General features: G+C 34.3%; 1 protein-coding gene across 1 annotated transcript in view; it reads right to left on the minus strand.

The window, feature by feature from the left end:
* Window positions 1-19246, minus strand: part of LOC106108105 (voltage-dependent calcium channel type A subunit alpha-1) — a 62208-nt gene extending 42962 nt beyond the window's left edge. The window contains exon 1 of the mRNA XM_013289190.1: window positions 19176-19246. Coding sequence (XP_013144644.1) covers window positions 19176-19177 — 2 coding nt within the window. The 5' untranslated portion in view covers window positions 19178-19246. The remainder of the gene's footprint in view (window positions 1-19175) is intronic.
* Window positions 19247-21908: the final 2662 nt, after the last annotated feature.

Genomic DNA, 21908 nt, shown 5'->3' on the forward strand with positions numbered 1-21908 from the left:
TAAACTTTGTTATATAATTCCGATCTATTCAAGCATACATGATCACTATTACAATATATTATTGTGGAAGTCAATAGTTTGTTTAGTGAAAAATCGCTTATAATAACTAAATAGATACTTTATACTTTTAAAATCTTACGATTATTGTTTAAAAAAAATATTGCTTAATTTCAAAGACAATTTAGAATATTCCAAAAACATATAAATCATTTCAGTCAACTGGTAAAGGCTCAGTGACGCTTAAAATTGTCAGTAGATAGATTTTATATCATTTCGAATAATTTTATAGTAAGTAAAGCTTATATTTTTAAATTAATGCTTTGACATTTTTGAGCTTATACTGTTAATTAAGTCTTTCGCGATATTAATTTCCCGTAAAAAGCTTTCTAGATTAAGTTTATATGTACATATTAACAAACAAAATTATGAATAGGGATAAAGCAATTCCGGCTAGATGTTTAAATTTAATAAAAAATGAGAATATTTTACAACCAATGAACAATACAATATCATGAGGTATAATAAATAAAACGTTAACCGTGACGCCTGTAAGCCTAACCTAATTAAGTCGTATTTGAGCGGCTAGTTCGCGTTTTCCGTACGCCACGTGCTCGGCTCGGGCCCGGGCGGTTGCGTTAAAATAAATATTAGTAGCGTATTTCGGAACGCAGCTTTTCAGTTAGACTTCAACCTGTAAGAGTGAAGGGGACGGAAGATTGTATAACTGGAGGTGAGAGTGAGACGTGACGATGTTATCGGATCGATAGCCGCAGCCGCAGAGTGCCGCTCTGACGTCACGCGCCCGTCTCGTCATCTTGACTCTGTTGAAGAAATTGTCACAATATTTTTGTGTAGGCGACTGAACACCATTATCGGATGTTCGACAGGTACTGTTCTGTTGATCGGCTGTCCTTTAAGATTTATGTGTGCACTGCAAATGGAGCATGAATTTAAATATCTTTTCGTGTGGGCTGAAACGGGAAAGAACTTTTACCTCGTCTGTTATTGTAGTAAACTTAGAGTTTAATGACTTGAATGCTCAAGTTATTTTCTTGATAACTATTCAATAGTTAAATCTATCTTATAAGAGTTAATAACAATTTAATAAAAAGTAGCATATCAAGATATTGTTACTCAAAAATGCAAAACGTTATGTCATTTTTATTATTGCAAAGCCTTCTAAAAATCACATTTTTTGTAGCGCAAATAGATACGATTCTTAAGCATAATTTAAAAATATATTTTTTACTTTATCATCTAGACTTCCGTTTAAGAGCAATTTCAAAAATTAAATACATTGAAAGCTTTTAGTAGCAGCGCCTACGCCGTAGACCTGGAGACTACATGATTTTGTTTGCTTGGATTTTAGTTGTAGCATTATAATGCGTTGGTTCAGCAGTTTTCGACTGAGGATATTAGTACAAAACTTATATACACTACACAAACTAGGAAACACGCAGAAATTTAAGTTTACAGTTTATAAGGCGGAACTTTTCGGAATAAGCGTCATACTTTGTACAGTTTGAAACAAATTTTACCCTTGATTTAAGAAACTGATTTCCATTTAAGTTTCTACCTTATCTATAAATCAGCATAAAGTTTTACAGTTAAGTGTTTACTGTAACAAGTGACCCCAAATATCGTACGTTTAATTCTGGCTTACATAATGGCCAATTTTATTCCTCTTTCCTTTCCGCCGTTTTGTTATAGGCTAAGAATGGGAAAGGAAAGTGAATTTGATAGCTATGGGATCACATAGAAAGAGAATAAATCCTCTTTCTGTGCGTCCTTTTCTCTATCAATTAATGGTAGGCGACGCATCTGCTTTTGCGGATGTCTATGGACAGCAGTCGCTATATATGTCGTTTAATAAAGGTGACGTTTGCTCGTTCGCTACCTTACAGTATTAAAAATATGTTGTGTTGATTAATAATAGATACTGATACATTACCATCTCAAAAATGTACTACTAAATGATACCTGATTAAAATAATCCATAGTATATTTCCTCTAGTGTATCTATATCATTGTTTTTAATATCTTCAATAAATTCTAAACGCAAAAAAAAATATATTTGCTATCACATAGGCGTATAAATTACTAAAAAAGGACATGACATATTCAATCAAGATAGTATTGATAAATTTATGGATACTAGAATTTAAATTAGTTTTACAATTTGTAGCGTTACTAGCTATCGCTCGCGACTCTGTTCGCGCAGGATTAAAAAAAGAATATTGTAGCCTGTGTATTCTTCCGGACTACTTCTGTGCCAAATTTCAGCAAGATCCGATGACCCGTTCTAAAGATAATTGGTAACAAACATCTATCCATCTAAACTCTCGCATTTATAATATTAGTTTATTAATAAGTAAGATTTGTATGTGGTTTTGTGTATTTTTATATCATATGACGTAAGCATATTGTCCAAAACGTTGAATAATGGGGATTATGGCGTATGTTGCATATTTAAAAAGGTTCGTGGCAGCCCAGCGGTGTAGGTAGTCAAAAATTCCAACGGCTGACTGTGCATTATAATTGCCTGTTGTTAATATTACAGTTTGTAGATATCAGTACAGTTTTATATTGATACTAGCTGTTGCTGTGACTTCGACTTCGTGAAATTTTAAACTCCATCCTATGTTGATCAGCGATCACGTAGCTTTTTTCAATCGGCCTAGTAGTTTTATAATTATTCCAATACATAGAAAAATACAAATCTTTTCTCTTTATAATATTAGTATAGATATACAAAATTCAAATGCCGATGATGTAACCGTAAAAAATATTTTAACAGAATCGGTAAGAATAATAAAAAATCGCAGTTTTTTCAGTATGGCAAATGTCCTTTTCTTATGTGTCCGTAAACATATACGAATGTCGACGTTTAATCGAAATTTCACAAAAGATTTTTAGTATTAAAATGCTTTTGTTTTTAAATAGTTTAGGAAAATAGTATTGTAAGTTTTGTTTTCTCTTATATCGTTCTTGTTTACAAAACTCAACCTATGTGATTTAATCCGTGTACACGCAATCGCATGACAGGAGTCCGATTCCTTTCGAACATTCAATTGTTTTATCCGTGACATGAGAAATAATACTTCGCTCAAAGTGAATACATAATTACTATTATTTCTATGTAAACAAAATTATAATCTTTTACACTATTGAATATGTTGTTATGCAGCGTAACATTGTTCACAATTTTTTCAATCTTTGAAGAGACTTATATATTTACACAACGATCTTTTACTAAGGTCTTATTGCAGAAATGTTTTTGAAACTATTATCTACTCTTCAAAATAATGACACACGTTGTTTTAATGATTATTACAGGAGCGTATAAACATCGATGAAAAAATTAAAAATTTGAAGCTTCACGATACATGTATGTGTTGTATGATGCATGTCATTCATCGAAATGGGTAGGAAATTTACGTCCTGTACTACATACGAAGTGAACTAGGATAAGGAATTTCCCGCGCACTACGTCATCATCAATGAACGATGCGTGGGCCGCACAGAAGGCGCGCCGCTACGCCCTTAGTTTGCTTCAATCGATTTTCCCCCTTACGCGGAAGGATACAAGGTTTTAAGTAATTAAAGATTTAATTACATTAAGGGTCGAATTTTATTACCAACGTAATTATGATTATAGCCACTAGTCATTAACTGTTCCGATATAGGAGTTATTGTTAAACGGTAGCAAACAAAGTATTACTCCTGTTGATTTTTTTTATATAATTTGATATATATTTGATTATGACATCTGAATTTAATATTAGTTTTATTCTTAAACGTAAACAAGTGAATATTTTTGGCGAAAAGTTTAAATTCATTTTAATGAAATAAATATAAAATCACTTAACTTACGATCATTAGATACACATTGCACACAGCCTGGTCGACATTTTAAATATTGCTATAAAATTATTTTTTTATCACTAATTTTACTGATATGACGAATTTCTTTCCAGTGATATAATTAGGTAGAAGCAAATTTCTAGACTCTTCGATAGAGAGTGCTTTCTAAAGCAATTTATTAAAGGGCATATTACAACGTATGATAGTCACAGTGGAATACCTACAAGGGTAGTTAGTTGGTAATTACTTGAAAGCAATTAAGATGTCATTGCTCGTCGCACGCCGCACCCGACTCCTCGCTCCATTGCTCCTTTTAGCAAATTGAATCATAACAATGCGCTTGCTGGCCTTTTGTGTGGAGTCGAAGCGAATTTTACGCCATTTTGATTAAGAAATGCTTGAATATGCAAACTAACAATGTATTACGATTAAATTATTAAGTTTCATGAAACTATATTAACTAAAAGTCTAAAAGGCATCAATTTCTTATTTCTGTAGGTACTGACTCTATTTAAACCTGTACTTCATTTTCATCCATCGTAATTCCTCTTCGATCTTTACCTTATTGCGTTTTCCTACTTTTACTACTCACTCATCAGTGTGTGTGTAAAAACAGTACTTCTTTAAAACACAGTACATACAAATTCCTTTGATTGCATACTAGCTGTTACTCGCGATTTCGCCCGCGTGAAATTAAATAATAAAAATTATATCTATGTTACTCACTGATAACGTGGCTTTATAATGGTGAAAAAAAAAATGAAATCGGTGGCGTAGTTTTTGTGTTATTTCAATACATACAAAAATCCAAATATACAATTCTTTCCACTTTATAATATTAGTATAGACTACATTTTAAATCTTGTTTCAACCTTTTTAGTAATTCCTCGATAGTAAAGAGATATAAAGTCTATATGTTAGTAAACAAGCAAGTATTCTAGATTTCTACGACAAAGGTGTAAAATGCGTGCACTCCTTACAGCTAAGCCGGAAAGCTTCTTTGTCGATAATTGGATATACAATTCTCGACATATGACCAAGAGAATTAACAACAACGCATTCTGTGTCAATCGTCAAGGTTACTGTTTTAAATATGTCAAGAATCTTATTATTATTTTTTTAATTCAGCATTCCAAATAAGCCTTAATCTACGATATGGTTTACGAAAATCAAATGCTGGAATTCGAAACAAATACTACATAATCGTAAATCCATACATTCAACTATTTCCCTATAGGCACTCCGAACATTAAACATTTAAGATTCCACAAATGCAAAAGAACGTGTAGAATGAATACGTTAATAAACCACGGATTGCATTTATCAGATATGTTAACAATATGTTCTTAGTTTATTATAATTCTAGCTTTTGCCCTCGACTCCGTCCGCGTGAAATTAAAAAAAAAACAAAAGTAAATAGCCTATGTGTTCTTCCAGACTACCTACATCTATGCCAAATTTCAGCGTCAGTCAGAAACATCCATAAACGGAATAAATAGTGGATACTATTTATTACGCCCGTTATGTCCGTCTCCTGACTCTAAGCTATCTCCTCACCAATTTTCAGCCATATCGGTAAAGCCCTTCTTGAGTTATAAATATTATAACTAACAAGACTTCCCTTTGTATTAATAAATTATAGTATTTTATCATTAACTATTTCATAGTACACTGTTAGCAGTTTTGAAAGCAACTTGATCATAAAATAAAGAAAACCACAAAACTCGCGGTTACTTTAGTACCTCAGTAAAAAACATTAAATCATGAATGTAACCTCTTTTACGAAGAAAACTCGGTAGTTTATATGAATGACGTCATCAGTGGCTTTGTTTATTTGGTTCTTATAAAATGCAAAAGAGTCGAGTTCACTGATCTACGGCATATCAATTTGTATACGGAGCCAAAACAAAGGGAAGCACAAAGTAGGTCGCATGTGTAAGTCGAAGCCAGTATTTCTATCAAAGAGGCCTATTTCGCAAATTGGCTGAGTAAAAGACGTTCTACATTATCTCCTAATCGAATGACTAAATAAAACAATACTTCAACCTTGAATATTACAAACTATTAATTGCATATTACTTCGAAATACAATATGTATAATGGATAAATTACCGCACTCTTTTTAATTGACTGCTTAGGGAACCTTTAGCACTGATTTATTATGAAAAGACTATACGAAAACGCAGCTCGAATAATCATTTTTTCAGTGTTTTTTTTTTGTTTATTTGGGATGGCAAACGAGCAAGTAGATGCGATTCCTACCCTTATTCGACGGAAGAAGAGACAGACGCACTAAAGATATTTCCCCTTTCTATGCGTCTCCGCCGCCGTCAAATCCACTTTTCTTCCCATCCCTTCCTCTTAAGAAAAGGGTGTAAAGGAAAACGGACTAAAATTAGGCCTCATGTGCTCGTATGTTTGACATTTCTTTGAACAACAATTCCTATAAAACGATTTGGTAAACTCAACTATTGTAGATAATCGGAAATAGCTAATTTATCAAGACTTTTATTGCTAGTACAAATTAAAAATTGTATCAAAGCAACACAGAAAAAAGATTTTCATTTCTGAATGCATTTCAATTTCAAATGTTACAACAAATTACATTTGTCTGACAATACAGCCACTTTTCAACCAAATAAATATTAAAAGAATAAGAAGTGGCTCTGGTTTCTACTTGGCCTATTCTCCGCTATCTCATTCATTATCCTCTTCGCAGTCGGTGCGCTCCACTTTTGGTCTTGTGTACAGTAAATCGTGCCCTATTTTCTAACTTACACATTACTCGATTATTCTTTATTTGAACAAAGTTATAACGATTGCTGCAGCGACCTCTGCATAATGTTTAAGCTCTATTTCATTTTAAATATTAACGTCTTGTTCTTTTTGTGTCGTAAATGTTACTGTAAGCTCTAGTTCTTCCGCAACAAAGTTACTGATGAATCGGATCGTTTAGTAACATTTATATTAAGATTAGATTAAATCTAATTTAAAAATAGAATGGTGCATGGATAATTGGTTTTACATATCACATCAGCAAAGATTGTAAATTAAAGTAATGGTCTCATTATTCAAAATTTATCAAGACATCTAAGCAAGTGGTAATTAAAAGAAAATAGAAAACCTAATTTTAATCCCTTTCCCTTTCCACCCCTTTCCTTAGAGGAAAGGATGAAACGGAAAAGTTGATTTGACGGTGGAGGAGACGCATAGGAAGGGGAAATGTCCTCTTTATATGCGTCTCCTCCTCCGTCAATTAAGGGTAGGCAACGCATCTGCAATTGCGGATGTTTATGGGCAGCGGTCGCTTTCTATTCCGGTGGATTGAGGTGGCCGCTTGCTCGTTTGCCACCTCATATTATAAAAAAAAATAGGAATGCATTTAATATGTGCAAAATCATAACAAATCTAATTTATCAATCAATAAGGAGGTATAGAAATCGTTACAAACAAGTATAAATGTAAATATAATACATAATTTCATATCGTACAGTTTTTGTTTATTTAAAATATAACAAGATATTCATTCCAGGCGACTCTATAGGGAATAAAATTATGTCAGTGGTGATGCAACTAAAAATTCGCTATTCGTGGAAACCGGAGCAGAGATTTCAAATCATTATACTTAATCCAGTGAAGTACAGATACACATTAAATAGGTCATAATATTCACAGTACATTTTGTATTTAACAATATTAATACTTTTAAAATATGATATTTTCATACTTTGTAAATGAAACCTAACCAGGTAGTAACCACTAAGGAGGTTGATCTTAATTTTGTCAAAACAACTTTCGCTTGTGCATTGAAATTGCGTAACTTTCAATAGATGAAATAATTCTACATACTATAATTGTTATTTATATGAATGTTAGCTGCGGATCACATCATGTCTGTGCAATTGTAGCTTTCTGTTAGATATTTCTTGGTGTTAATCATATGCCAAAATAGATAAAGAGCTATTAGAGCGAACAAAAAATTTGACTAAACTATAGTACAATTAGTACAATATGTTGTGCGATTGTTAATTGTTTCCCATTCAACTGTTAAGTTGCACAACTAAAATCAAGTAATATGCGCACCACCATATCAGCTCATAGGAATCAAAGCGCGACTGTTTAGTCGTGCGATAATTTAGTCAAAGGTGAGCGTGCTTACATCGTAAATGTCACTTGTAACACCATTGCATGCACATATCAAATACAATATCTTTTTTTAAAATGCAACATACAAAGTAATAAAATGTATCGGTGGATGTATCCTGCTCTATTGAAATAAGTTATATTTTTTTTAAATCCGCTAAACGGCACGTGAAGCCAATAAAAGGCGAATTAAATCGTGTTCAATGGCACGCTCATGGTGAACGCGTACGCCCTATATTCCACAAGGCCTGTTACACACGAGATTACAATAATGCAATTCGAATCTTTTGAATATTTAAATTTGAATCAACTTTTAAAAAGATATGAAGATAACTGGATGAAAGATGCAACCATGTCATAGCTAACAATCGAGAGTTATTGTTGGAATTTCAATCAGCAGCAAATTTATTTCAACCTAAATGGATATACATTCTAAGACAAAACAGGGGACTATTATTTTAAAGTTGATGCTAGTAATGTCTAATGTTTCATCAGATAAACTCACTAATAGTGAATTTGCCATCATCGTTTCTCCCAACACTGCAGTTGCTTGCAGTGCGAGACTTGTCTTAAGAGTTTTGTATGAAAAGTGTAGAAAATACGAGAAGAATAAAACGAAGAGGTAATGTAGATTGTAGATAATGTCAAAAATGTACTTTAACCAGATGATCTATGGCGTTATAGATAATTCTACCTATATTAAAGTCTGATGTTAATTTTATAAAAATTGCTTTGAAGTGTTGGAATATAAAAAGTAACATGAATTTTGTTACGAATTACATATTTTAAATCACTACCAAAATTTGAATGTTTGAATTATGTATTTCATTTGTTGATTATAAACAAATTTGTGCTAAGTTTTTCTAACCTATTTTATAGTAAGCAATCAGGGTGGTTACAAAATTAATTTGGCACATTTCCCTGGCAATCCTTCATGACTGGTGTTCGTGTATGTGTCACGTATGTGCAACCATGAAACTGATATTAAACGTAATAAACTCAATTGTGTCGAAAGTTTACGGCGAAGATCCGTCAATTGAGATTTATTGCCTGCATCCTGCGCTCAGGATTTCACACCATTACCACGTCATTTGGACGCGTTCGTAAGTTTATTGACATCTGTTTAAATATGCGTCAGAGGTATTTATTAAACCAATCATTTTCTTAGTTGATCATGCTAATATTATAAATGCGAAAGTTTAGATGGATGGATATTGTTAGCAGAACTTCAAAACGACTATTTGGACTGGGTCTTGGTGAAATTTGGCACAGAGATAGGTTACTGCCTGGAATAGCGCATAGCTTACTTACTAAGGAATTTAAAAATAAATAAGGAATTTAAAAAACCCTGTGGAAGATAACACTGACAATTACTAATACGTTACTTAAGTGATATTTTTATCGTAAATTATTTATATTGACTTTTATGAAAGTTCGATGGTTATGGTTTTACTCTATTATTTACAAAGTTTAACAAATAAATAGTAGACTAAAAATATTAGTGAACATACTATTTGCAGTTCACTGACTTGGTTGTTATGGAATGTGCATCGATAAAGACTAATTAGAAGAACAATTCGGTTTGTTTGTTTCGTCTCTAACGAGATAGATAAGGGATGGATAATGGGAAGCTAGTTCGTCGCAGACAAACTTTAAATAATCTTAGAATATAGGTAACATTAAAACATTGTTTAGAGTTCTCTGCGTTCAACTCTAGAACTAAGTACGTGGCTTTACTTAAATTGTTATTTGAGTAGATATTGCTAACCTAACATTTCGTTGTTCTCGTCGTGGAAGACCATTGGTTATAAGTAGTTAAAAAAAATATTCCCCTTACAGTGATCAAATATGATTTGTTTTTTTCAACATCGTTAACCTACGGTTTACGAGGAGTGATGGCAGCAAACATAAAAATATAGACCTACAAATTTATAGACCGACAAATTATCTATTCTGGGCATTAGATAGGTAAGGTGGATTTTACGTATTTTCTGACAAAACTATGCGCGATAGCAGCTACTCTTTTGGCCCGATATTCTTATTTGACTAGTTCGTCGTAGTCAACTTTACCGTCGGTTTTCAATGAACCAAACGGCTGAACGAGAAATAGAGTTGTCTATGGTATTTTTTTTTTGGATATGCGAAGTATTAAGGTGTAAAGAAATCCTGAATATGTCTAAAAGCCGTTTCTTAACTTACAGACAATGCCGTGCTTAACTGACCCAATTTCAAAGGTTGCATCTTGTCCTAATTCCAAAGAGGGGTAACAATTCCTACTATGATTTTTATGATACCGAATTATTTGAGGGTATTCATTCTATAGCAAATCTTACTAATAATATTAACTAGCTTTCGATTATGACTCCGTCGAGTGAAATTATAGAAAAAGCTAGTAGCCTATATGTTCTTCCAGGCTATGTTATACATCTATGCCAAATTTTATTGAGATCATTTAAGCAGTTTAGGCTACAAACTCCAACAAACATCCATCCATCTAAATTCACACTAATATTAGTAAGATGCGAAAAGGTTATATAGATGGATATTTGATACAGTTTTTAACCTAAAGTACAGAACGGATCTGGATGTAATTTATAATAAATATAGAGTATAGTATAGAAGAACATATTAAGCCCATGTGTCTTTCTTTTTTATTCAAGGCGGACAGTGTCGAGCGAAAGCCAGTATGTTATACATACATTTGTAATAACACCAATGGAAGCAAATACTCGTAGAATCATACTAATATTATAAATGCGAATGTTTAGAAGGATGGATGGATGGATGTTTGTTAGAGTTTGTAGCCTTAACTACTGAATGGATTTCGACGAAATTTGATATGGATGTAGAAGTAATCTGGAAGAAAACATAGGCTATTCACTTTTTTTTTTTTTAATTCCACGCGGACGGAGTCGCGGGCGGAAGCTAGTAGGATATAATTATAGACAATTTATATCATAAGAGTGTTTTTGATTACTTACCTTTTTTTAAAGAATTGTTTTTGCTTTTGCCTTTTGGAATAAAATGATTAGCAATACAACAAACAGTTTTAAATAAGAACGTTTCTAAATGTGTATAATGAAACACGATTGAATATGAAAAAAATGAAATGGAAATATGGAATGTTTTCCAATCATTTACAGTACAATAAAGCTTCTAAATAAGTAACTGTTATAATGTAGTCGTATTAAAAAGTAATAATCCATAATAACTAAGGTATTACATGCTTAAATTGTTACATACCAATAGTAAAAAAATCAATTCAACTGAAACACGAACTAAACACTTCCACTATTTAAATTTAAAATAATGAGACGATTGAAGTCCAGAATATTTGAAATGAAATGAGGATTAGATATCATATATTCTTATTATCTAATTGGACGAATTAATGACATGTTTAACTCAAACATTTGTTTCTTATCTGCTTTAAATATTGTATAAATAATATTAAGATAATAGTCTCTGTGTTTTGTGTCAATTCAATTTTACAAAATTAATTTTACAAGATTTTAGTAACCTGTGTTGCTTACTTATAGTGCGTGTAACATACCTTATATGCTATTAATCGTATAAAATTTGAGAATGTAAAAAAATCGAAACTAAACTAGTTTCACACGAAAATGAGCCGTTGAACGAAGCCTTAGAATGTAGCACTCACCAGACTTAGGGGCATGGGCGCGGCGCGTCGCTCACCAGCGCACTCCCTTTACTAAATGAATCCGAGATAAAGTATCGCTTCAATTCTACCCATTTCATTAATCGAAACACCGAACATAGAGTAAAGTTTAATTTATCACGGTTGCCCGCCGCCGCGGACCGTTGTTGCTAAGGGGAGATCAATCGTCGATTCTCGTAGGTTACATGAATGAAACCTACACATTTCCCCCGAGTTGTGTAAATATTTCGCAAATCATATGTGATCTTGCGTTTAGTTGACTTTTTATTAACAATTATAAAATGTCACGTTAAAGAGGTTTACGCGATGTGGTTGGCGCGACCGGTCTGAAGCTGAGGAGCACGATGTGGCGCATCGGTCGCGAGATCGTGGGGCCGAGGAGCCCGACGTGTCAGTGCCGTGTGTCGGTCTAGGCGCAGACGGCGGCGGCAGAAGGTCGGGGATGCCGGGAGCGCTAGCCGCGAGCCCGGACTTCGCTGACGTCAGCGACGGCTCGGCGCCGCGCGGCCCTAGTCACCACCGTCGCTGGCCAATTATTATTTTATATACACGTACAAAAACGGCGTGAAACAAAAGGCAACGGCGGCCGAGGGGTGCGGGCGGAGAGAGCTAGCCGCAGGAGCGACGCGCGGCGCCATCTAGCGGGTCACGCGACGACCGCTCGAGCCTACTCCTTTCGGGTCTGCGGACGATCGAATCGAGACGAAACCTCTGCGCCCGAACCTCACCGGCGGCGGAAACACTGTCACTGTTCGGGAACGGTGCACGGCGTCACCGTCCTGTAAGGAAACGAGCTCGAGGAGCGATGCGTACCGTCGTCAGAGCGTGGCTGCGTGCGGTGGTGGCGGTCGGGAGGGCCATGCTGTCAGGCGGCGCGTGAGAGGCGCGGGCCGGGCATGGCGGGCTCCTGCTCGACACTGCGGTGCGGGCGTCCGCGGCGCGCGCTGCACGCCACTGGCCCGCGCACCGCCCGCGCCCGCCTGCCGCCGGTGCGCGCGCACGCCGCACGCCGCACGCCGCACCGGCCGCACGCCGCACCGCGCCCGCTCGCTCACGCAGCGCGCCGCTCGCCGCCCGCCGCCAGCCAGCTGCAGCCGCGTGCAGCACCACACCGCCCACACGACACAACATACGCTACCTATCGATTGTCGACTTCACTCTTCTCTGCACTAAAGTGCAAAAAACAAAAAATGTCATCATGCACTTGAGCCTGAGAAGTAGTTACAGTTGAATTCGCAGTACACGCTCACCGATAGTATTTGTTACAACAGTTCTACGGAATTCCTTTGCCGTACGTGTTTGGCTATGGCTAGTTTAAGTGATTATGTGATTCAGTGTGACTGAATTTTGTTTATTTACAAGGGTCTTTGCACCACATGTTTCAACGTTTTTTCTTCTGTCGCTTAAATACGTTTCATGTGAAATTGTAAATGTGATACATTTTTAAAAGTTCTGTTAATCGCCACGAAATATGAATAAGAAAAATGTTTCAATTATATACCAAATATTTTATAACATAAAAATATTGTAACATCTCCTTAAATATAGCAATTTAATGTAGTTTATGAATAAATTGTAATCGCAATTAATTCAATAAAAATTGAATAATTACGCTAACACAATGCGTTCAAAATAAGAACGTGCCAGTTTCCGCGCCATATTGTGACGTCATACCTCTAATCTAAAAAAAATCTGCTTCTGTATTTTAAACTTGACAAATCATTGTACAAATCTATACTTTTGTTGAGAATTTTTAGAGCTCAACGGCCTATTACAGTTTTATCAGAATCATAATTGCATACGTTGCCTATTTTATTCTTATTAAATCACGTTACCGCTGTATAAACCACAATACATAATAAAATTACTTTTAGATTAAAAGTAACTTTTTAAAGTAATATTCCTGAGGAAGAAAGTTTCGCTTCAAAACATCGAAGATTTATTGCTCCATACCATCTTAAGCCACGCATTCAATGAACTTAGCAGATTTGAACAGGTCATCACACCACAATATCCAGCGCCGTTCAGTCTAGCATTGCTTCTATCACTTACAATAAGAATGAGATCAGTGAGTTTAAAGATAACGGAATGAACTCTCATGAACTATGACTAAGTCAACTAACTCAGAGCCATTTAATAGTCACTTTAGATGTCCCTTAGTGTAAGTCTCATAATTTGATTTTAACTAGCTTGTTATAATTTTGCCCGACTTCCCAAAAGGAGGAGGTACTCAATTCGTCAGTATGTTTTGTTTACGCTTTTTAAAAAGAAGATTCTAAATTCTTTTGGTTAAAAACGTAAAGTTATTAACCAAAAGAAGGGTTACTAAATTTCATGTAATCTTAGTTGTAACAAACTTCTGTTACTAGATGGCGTTGTATCGAAAACGTAATGTTGTTTGGTAATACTAAGCGATTAAAGTAACTCTTAAAATTAGTTCAATAAAAAACAACCTATACATTCATTAGCAAACAATAACCTTCAACGTGAAGTAATTAATGTTAATGATATACAGGTAGTAAACAAGATTCGATGTCAGATACGCTACGAACGTCTACGCAACTACGAGTCGTAGCAGTGCTCTAATGAACTGGAAGCTACGTGGGTGTTTCATTAATATTACAACTGCATTATATTAAAATGTACGAGAGTATGTTAAGTAGGTGGATTGTATACATAATTAATATTTACATATCAAATGAAATAGAATTAATTTAGAAGATCATCAAACTCCCGTCACCTGGAATTAAAAAACTAGAAGTAGCGAGTGAAGTGCTCTCGTATAAGTCTATATGCAGAAAAAGCTGGAAGCTAGAACTTCAGAAAGCGCTAACTAGACTGCAGTGTTTCGTATAAGCTTTTATATACGATTAAAATAAACAACATAGACTTTCATTAGATTGCAGTAAAATAATGTACTTTTGCCTGAATTAGGTAAATATTCCTTATAACTCTACTCTATACTAGTTTATAGTGCAACTTGACCGGAGAAGTATCACGACCTTATAGAAAGGTTTAGGACGCGAAAAAAGACGATTTAAATCATGACAATATATTAAAAGTATATTACATAATCTTACAATATCATTCTACTATAAAACTTGTGTACTTCTTGTAAATATAAAGTTAATCTCTTAAACTTAAACTTGTAGAAGTTAATAAGATCTTGAAAGTTTATAACTCATTTGTACGGTATTCAAACACAAAAATTAAAAAAGATAGTTCATTCGTAATTTAAAATCGAGACTCGTTTCATTATTTATCTCCAGACAAAGTACGAGCTTTCTAAGTAAGCTTCCGCGTAAAAAGAGGTCGAGCTGAAAGCTCATGCATGTTAGCGAGCCCGCCACTCACCCGGCGAGATGTAAATAGGGAACAGTACTTATGTTCTGAATATGCCCTAAATGTACTATGAACTATATTCAATGCCTTTATGCCAGTTTTACAAGTGTTTATTATATTACAATTAAAACACAACTCTACAAGTAATTTATTAAAAACAAATTATTTTCACTTTTATTAAAATGATCGTATTACTTAAACTCAAAGTTAATTAAATTCGTTATTTGTACCTATAATTCGATGGTCTGATTGCAAAAAATGTAACGCATATATTCGCATTTACTCAAGATGACTATGTTAAACCACAAAACATTAAAAACTTGTTCGCTTGTAAAAAATATTTTAATAGTATTTCTCGTGCACCTTGTAAATTTCGTAGAGAAAAGTTGAGTAGTACTAGTTGTAGATGCATACAAAATGAAGAGCTCTGTAAAACTCAAGTAGAGAACGGAATGCGACCGGCGAGGCCTCTGTAGGTATGATTAAAAAGTCTCCGGTCTGCATGTTTGTAAAAGATATTAAAAATTTTAACTTCCATTTAGTACCGCTTGGATATCACAGATGTCAGTTGAAACGTTGATTGATTGAAATTGTAAACGATTTTTGGAAATTATTTTATTACGCTCAGGCAAAGGATTAACTTATTGGAATGACTACACTACTTCCTAAGACAAGGCGACCTGAGTGATACTAGAGTGTTGAAACTGCGGCGAAAGATTTTTAGGATGAGCAAGAATTACAAAAGTGGTAAGAACATTTTAATTTATTGCATCTTTGCGGACAAGAAAACTAACGAGTCATTCGTTCATCGTTGCTAAATACACTGCATCATATAAATACCTTTGCAACTCGATCATTGATGTTAGAAAATAAAGCGTAACAAATATGAAATATTGATGAAAACGACAGCTCGAATTTAATTGTAAAGGTACTTCCACACCTTCCCAATTACAAAGTTCAAGTGTATGTATAATCGGGAGACCGGCGCTGCAGCGGCGGCGGGGTTGCGGCGACGACCCAGTGACCGAGGTCGACGGCCGTGCGCCGCCGCGCCGCCTGCACCCGGCTGCCATGCAATTGACCCCGCACCTACAAATGGGAACTACCTATGTTTGCACTTAAGGACCCTTTTAACGCCTTAAGCGCTAGAATGCATTTTTCGCTGAATATCCTTAAGATAGATGTTTTCCGTTTTTTTATCTAAATCAATTAGGAAAATTCATCATTATTTTCATATTTAAGAGATAAATAAATCGATGTGTCGTGAATATTTTTATCCTGATTCTATTTTCCAGTTTTTTTTTTCATTTCACTTTAATTCATTTTTCTAACGTTAAGAAGAAAGTAGGCTCAACTACTAATTTCAAATTTGTCTGTAAATTATCTTACATTTAACCAAAAATATATCTTTCAACGCATGGTAATAGCGCGGTCCGAAAGCCCGCCATGGACCGGGCGCATAGTTCGAAGCATTATTTCAAATTCCGTGCCAACAGCGGTGCACAAAGCAAACCGTTGATGGCCTACAAACGAGAACGCCATTGTCTCTACATTCACAATTATAGCTTCGGTTTTCAGGTATCTTAGCGGTTTTAGATTTTCTTTGATAATGGATAGGATTTTTTGCTGTTGAGTTATTATTAATTTTAAAAACAATAATTAACGACTCCGACACTTTTATATACTCCGGTTTCTGATATATACAAACCGAAACGAAATAAAAAAAAAACAGATTTTCGGAGAATTTGAAGAATTATTTTTTCTGGGAGACAACTACTTCTGCTAGAATTACTTATTTCTAAAACGAAGATTTATTCGTTAAGGATTTCGCATGAATTTCTCCTTAGAAATCCCTTAATATTTCATGTTATATCCACTTCAGATTTAGTTGCAAAATTTTTGCTCAAAAAAAGTTAAAAACAAGATATCGTAACAATTTCAAATAAAAAACAACGAAACATCTATTTTATTTTGTTTTATAAATAACATATATCCAATTAAAGTTAAGCTTTGAATATTGTGATGATTTATTTTACAGTTTCAGTAAATACGTGAAACAAATGCAGCCGCGTTGAAAATAAATCAAAATTACCTTCAGCCAATTAGTGAGGTTGTTGATCCGGCGTATTTATTTGTTAAGCCAAATGTAGCAATTATACAGAGTTTGTGTATGTTTTTTACGAAATAAAATTTACTTCACATGTGCGACGAAAATAAATACTAGCGAATTATTCTAGTGGTCATTTCGATCAAGTAAAGGAAAATGCTCTCCAAATTTTTAAATTTATATTGATAAATTGGACGATTGCGTCCAACAACAACCATAAAGATTTTGTGGTTGGTTGTTGTTACAATTGTTAGTTTCAATAATGAATTTTTGATCGGAATATGGAAGGGATTTAACAAATGAATGCTACACCAATAGAGTACGTGTTAGAATTTTAGTTTGTTAGAGTCATTTTAAGAGATTTTTTGGCTATTCAGGCATAGAATTAGTACAACTTAAATTAATATTTAGCTCATTATACTAAATAACAAGTGTTTATTCAATGATAAGATTTTAAAATAATTTCGTGAATTCATATGTAAATTGTTTTAATATTTTAAAACATTAAATTATAATAAGGTACTTTACAGCGTAACTACAAATATAAATGTCCGTTAAGTTTATACGACAACTGAACTTTCCACCTAATTACACTGCTGTATTAATATAGGGAAAGCGGCATAAAAATAGGTCATATATTGGCGACGGAGTGAGAAAGAAAATAGTGCAACAAATTGTGGTATTGCTTTGTCCCGCTCTGCCGCCGGAAATCAATAATGGCATCTGGCCACGTGGAGCGACGAAGCCCGCTCCATTTACATTGGACAGACGTGAAAAGCTGACAAAACGTTTTAATAGAAAAAATATACTACAATACGAGGAAGTAAAAATGTTACAAAGTATTTACTTAATTTTTAACTAAACATTAAAATTTGTACGTCCTAAGTTTTTAAGTTTTTTTTTTTTGAGATACGTTCCTTTAAAAATATTTGCTTGAATTTTAATTTTAAAATTAAACTTATTGTTAAAGTTTTAAAATTTCTTTAAGTAAGAATAATTTACAATTAACACCACATAAATACAAATTGTCGTTTAATATTGTTTCATATTTCGCACCCTAACCATACTACTAGCGCCACCTGTTAGTTTTAATACGTTAATATCAAAACAACAAAAGGTTTGTGTCTACTGGCTATGTAGATTAAGGTGGTTTCTGAATTAACGCTACGAGAATAATAGAGGGCGCTATTGTATAGTGTATTCTTCTCCTGCTATATTGTTAGTGGCGCTGAAGTGCTAGCCTGAATACAAACAGTGACACTTATTTCCTCCAGAGGGCAGCCTAAGGCTCTTTGAAATTCGTAGAGTTGCGTGTTATTCAGGATTTGTTCATAGATGGCGTTTGAGTTGAATTTTCGTATTTGCAAGTCGATAAGATGTACCATAGAGGGCGCTGTTATATAACTTCAACCGGTAAATAAAAATTTGCAACAAGCCGCAATTATTTATCTTATCGTAATTTTCTTAGTTAGCAAGCTGCAAGTTTAGTAGACTAAAACAAAGTAGCGCCAAAACAGTGTAGGCGTTAACTAGAGCAGTTACGGCCTGTTTCCCAGCTACGTTTAACCTTTCGTTAGTGTTTTTCGTTGGATAAATTCTTGAAATTTGCTAACTAACTATGTAACTTGAGTTTTACTCCTTTGAAATTTAGTTTAACCTAAAACTAATGAATCTCTAGTTCATCTTAACTAATATTATAAAGAGGAAAGATTTGTTTTTTTTTTTGATTTTTGTATGTATTCGATTCACGTAAAAACCACTGGGCCGATTTTAAAAATCCTTTACCGTCCGAAAAGTAGTTTACCTGTGAGTAATATAGGCTATTTTTTATGATTGTTTAATTTCACGCGTGGGAGTCGCGAGCAACAGCATAATTCAAGTAAAGTAATAAAATAATTGTTAATTATCTAGAGGAATAAACTTCACAACTAGATCATTATAAGAGATGAAGACTAGAAAGATTTTTTAAACAGTAATTTACAGTGCTATCTATGGTTCTTCGGCATATAAAAAGTAGTGCATCATCGGTTGGACACTTACATGATGTCACCCAGCTTGAGCCGTGTGTGTATGAGGGCGCAGGTCTTGTGGTCGGTGGCGGCGAGCGCGGCGCGACGGCGGCGCGGCGGGCGCGGCGAGGCGGGCGGGGAGTCGGCGCCGATGGGCCGCCGCACGCCCGGCGAGCTGCCGCGCCGCCGCACCGACGCGTGCCGACCGCCCACGCCGCCCAGCATCCTGGAACACCATACAACAATTACATCTTGCTAACTTAAGTGAACTTTTCTAATATCATGAGAATGCACTCTAACAACTTCATCACGGAGACACAGATTCAACATCTGTAACGGCCACACTCAGAATTGTTAACATACTATTAACTGTGGGAGTCCTTGAGAAAGTCTACCTTTTAAAAGGTCTTTTTACATTTAAATCATAACCTACTTGAAAAATTTACTGAAAAAAAATCACATCCAACAGTTTTGAATGCTGTGAAAACGTCTACGGAATGCTCATATTACTGTAGAGTACACTTTTATTGCGAACATAAGTTTAATGCTCAAATTCAAAGCGGATATATCATACACCCGTTTAAGTTTTTGTGTCGTTATTATCTCTATATTACTTGTGATGACACTAAAACAATTAGTAACACATTTATGTTTCATTTCATGAAAATGTACTAACAACTTCATATAAGTTAATGATAATTGAAAAATAAGTACTTCTGTATTTTTTTTTATAAAAAATAACTTTCCATTAATAAGATGAAAACAAGACCATACTGTTTCCAGTGGCGGGATATCTCTGGAACGCAGCAACCGCGAGATTAAAGTCGACCACCTCGCCACAAAGTAACTTTCAAGTGCTTCAGATTGCGGCGTCGTATTGTTATTAGCTTAGGATGTATGCAGGAATTATATTAGCTTGGAAAAATATATATACCCTTATTTTTAAATCCTATGATTACAACACAGGTATACTTTTACAGATATAATCACACTTCATACTAACATTTTAAATGTGAAAGTTTAGATGGATGGATGGATGTTTTTTAGAGTTTGTAGCCTAAACGGCTGAACGGATTTCGACGAAATTTGGTATAGATGTAAAGGATAGTCTAGAACACATAGGTTACTCACTTTCGTTTTTAATTCCACGCCAACGGTGTTTCGGACGAAAGCTAGTGTATTAAAAAGAAAAAAATTGAAAGGATGTTTCCCTTAAATTGGATATAAATCAGTTTTATTCTGGTTCATTTGAGATTGTTACGGGGACGTTCCTTTACATAAAAGTACGAAGGGTTCATTCAATCTTACAATATACATTACAATGGATGAAGATTTTTTTTGGAAATTTTAAATAATACTCGTATATGACAAATAAAAATGCGATAAGTCTGTGGCGATAAGCACAAAACATAAATAATTAAATTGATTTGCCCTTTATGTTACACTTACTCCATCCTCGTGGGAAAAGAAAGTAAGTAGCCTATGTGTTCTTCCAGACTATGTTCTAAATCTATACTATTATAATAAAACGTAAACACACACTTCTTTGTTGCCTAAGATGTCAGCAATCACAGCATATTTTTGAATAATTTTTTTATAAAAAGCCGTATACTTACGTCACGCTTTAGGCTATACATTTTCACGCCATCAAACTTAGGACGTAAATATTTTGGATAAAACCCTACTGTGGGAAAGAGACCATAAGTTGCTGCTAACATCAAGAAAGGAAGATTGCTAAGATTTGTCATGTCATGTCATTTTGACATTAGCTATTGATAATTTGACACATGTAAACAATAAAATAAAATTTTCATAATTTTATGCGGATGAAGTACTATACTAAATTTCATGGAGATCCGTTTAGACGGTTACGGTACAAACTCTATCCAAAATCTATCCATCCACCTATCTAAACTTTCGCATTTATAATATTAGTAAGATTTAATCTAATGTAAGATTTTAAGAGTAAGTTTGTATAAAACAGATATTCGATTATCTTAGGTATTAAATGTTATTATTAAGTGTTATTCAGCCATCATCAAAAGTCAAGGAACAATCAAGAGACTCGACATAAGAAGCTCTTAACAGAAATGGTTAAGGCGATTATTTTAAGTGCACTTGAGCGGAGTGCACGGCTTGTGTAATACTGGCAATATATATTAATGCGGCTCAACACTTCTACACCGACACTAGATATTTCTCAGTCAACACTGTAAGTGAAAACCATTAGTTGAAATAAATATGGTTAGTATGATAAACTAGCTTTGGTCTACGATTCCGTTCGCGTGAAATTTAAAAACCAAAATGAGTATGAGTTCTTCTAGACTACAATTTACATTTATACCAAATTTCATCGAAATCCGTTCAGCCGTTTAGGCTACAAACTCTAACAAACATCCAACCATCCATCCATCCATCCATCTAAACATTCGCATTCATAATATTAGTATGAAGTTTATTAGAATAAAAATGATGTAAAGTGATTTTTTTATGTTCTTGAATGATTCCTAACATGACATTCGGAAATTTAAAAGGAAGGAAAAGGGACGCTAATAGATTTCGCATGTGGTAATTTTTGAGTATATGAATTCCACTGTATCCTTTAGCTTATATAGCAAAACTTTTAGCGATTTATGTGTCATTCGACTCGCACGTTTTTACTGTAAGAGTTTAAAATTAAAAAAAACCAAGTATGTCGAAGTCTTCCAGAAAAAAATTACAGAGATAAAAATACATCTATGTTAAGGATTAAGAAACTTCGTCT

The sequence above is a fragment of the Papilio polytes genome, unplaced genomic scaffold (assembly GCF_000836215.1).
Source record: "Papilio polytes unplaced genomic scaffold, Ppol_1.0 DF821845.1, whole genome shotgun sequence".
Taxonomy (NCBI): domain Eukaryota; kingdom Metazoa; phylum Arthropoda; class Insecta; order Lepidoptera; family Papilionidae; genus Papilio; species Papilio polytes.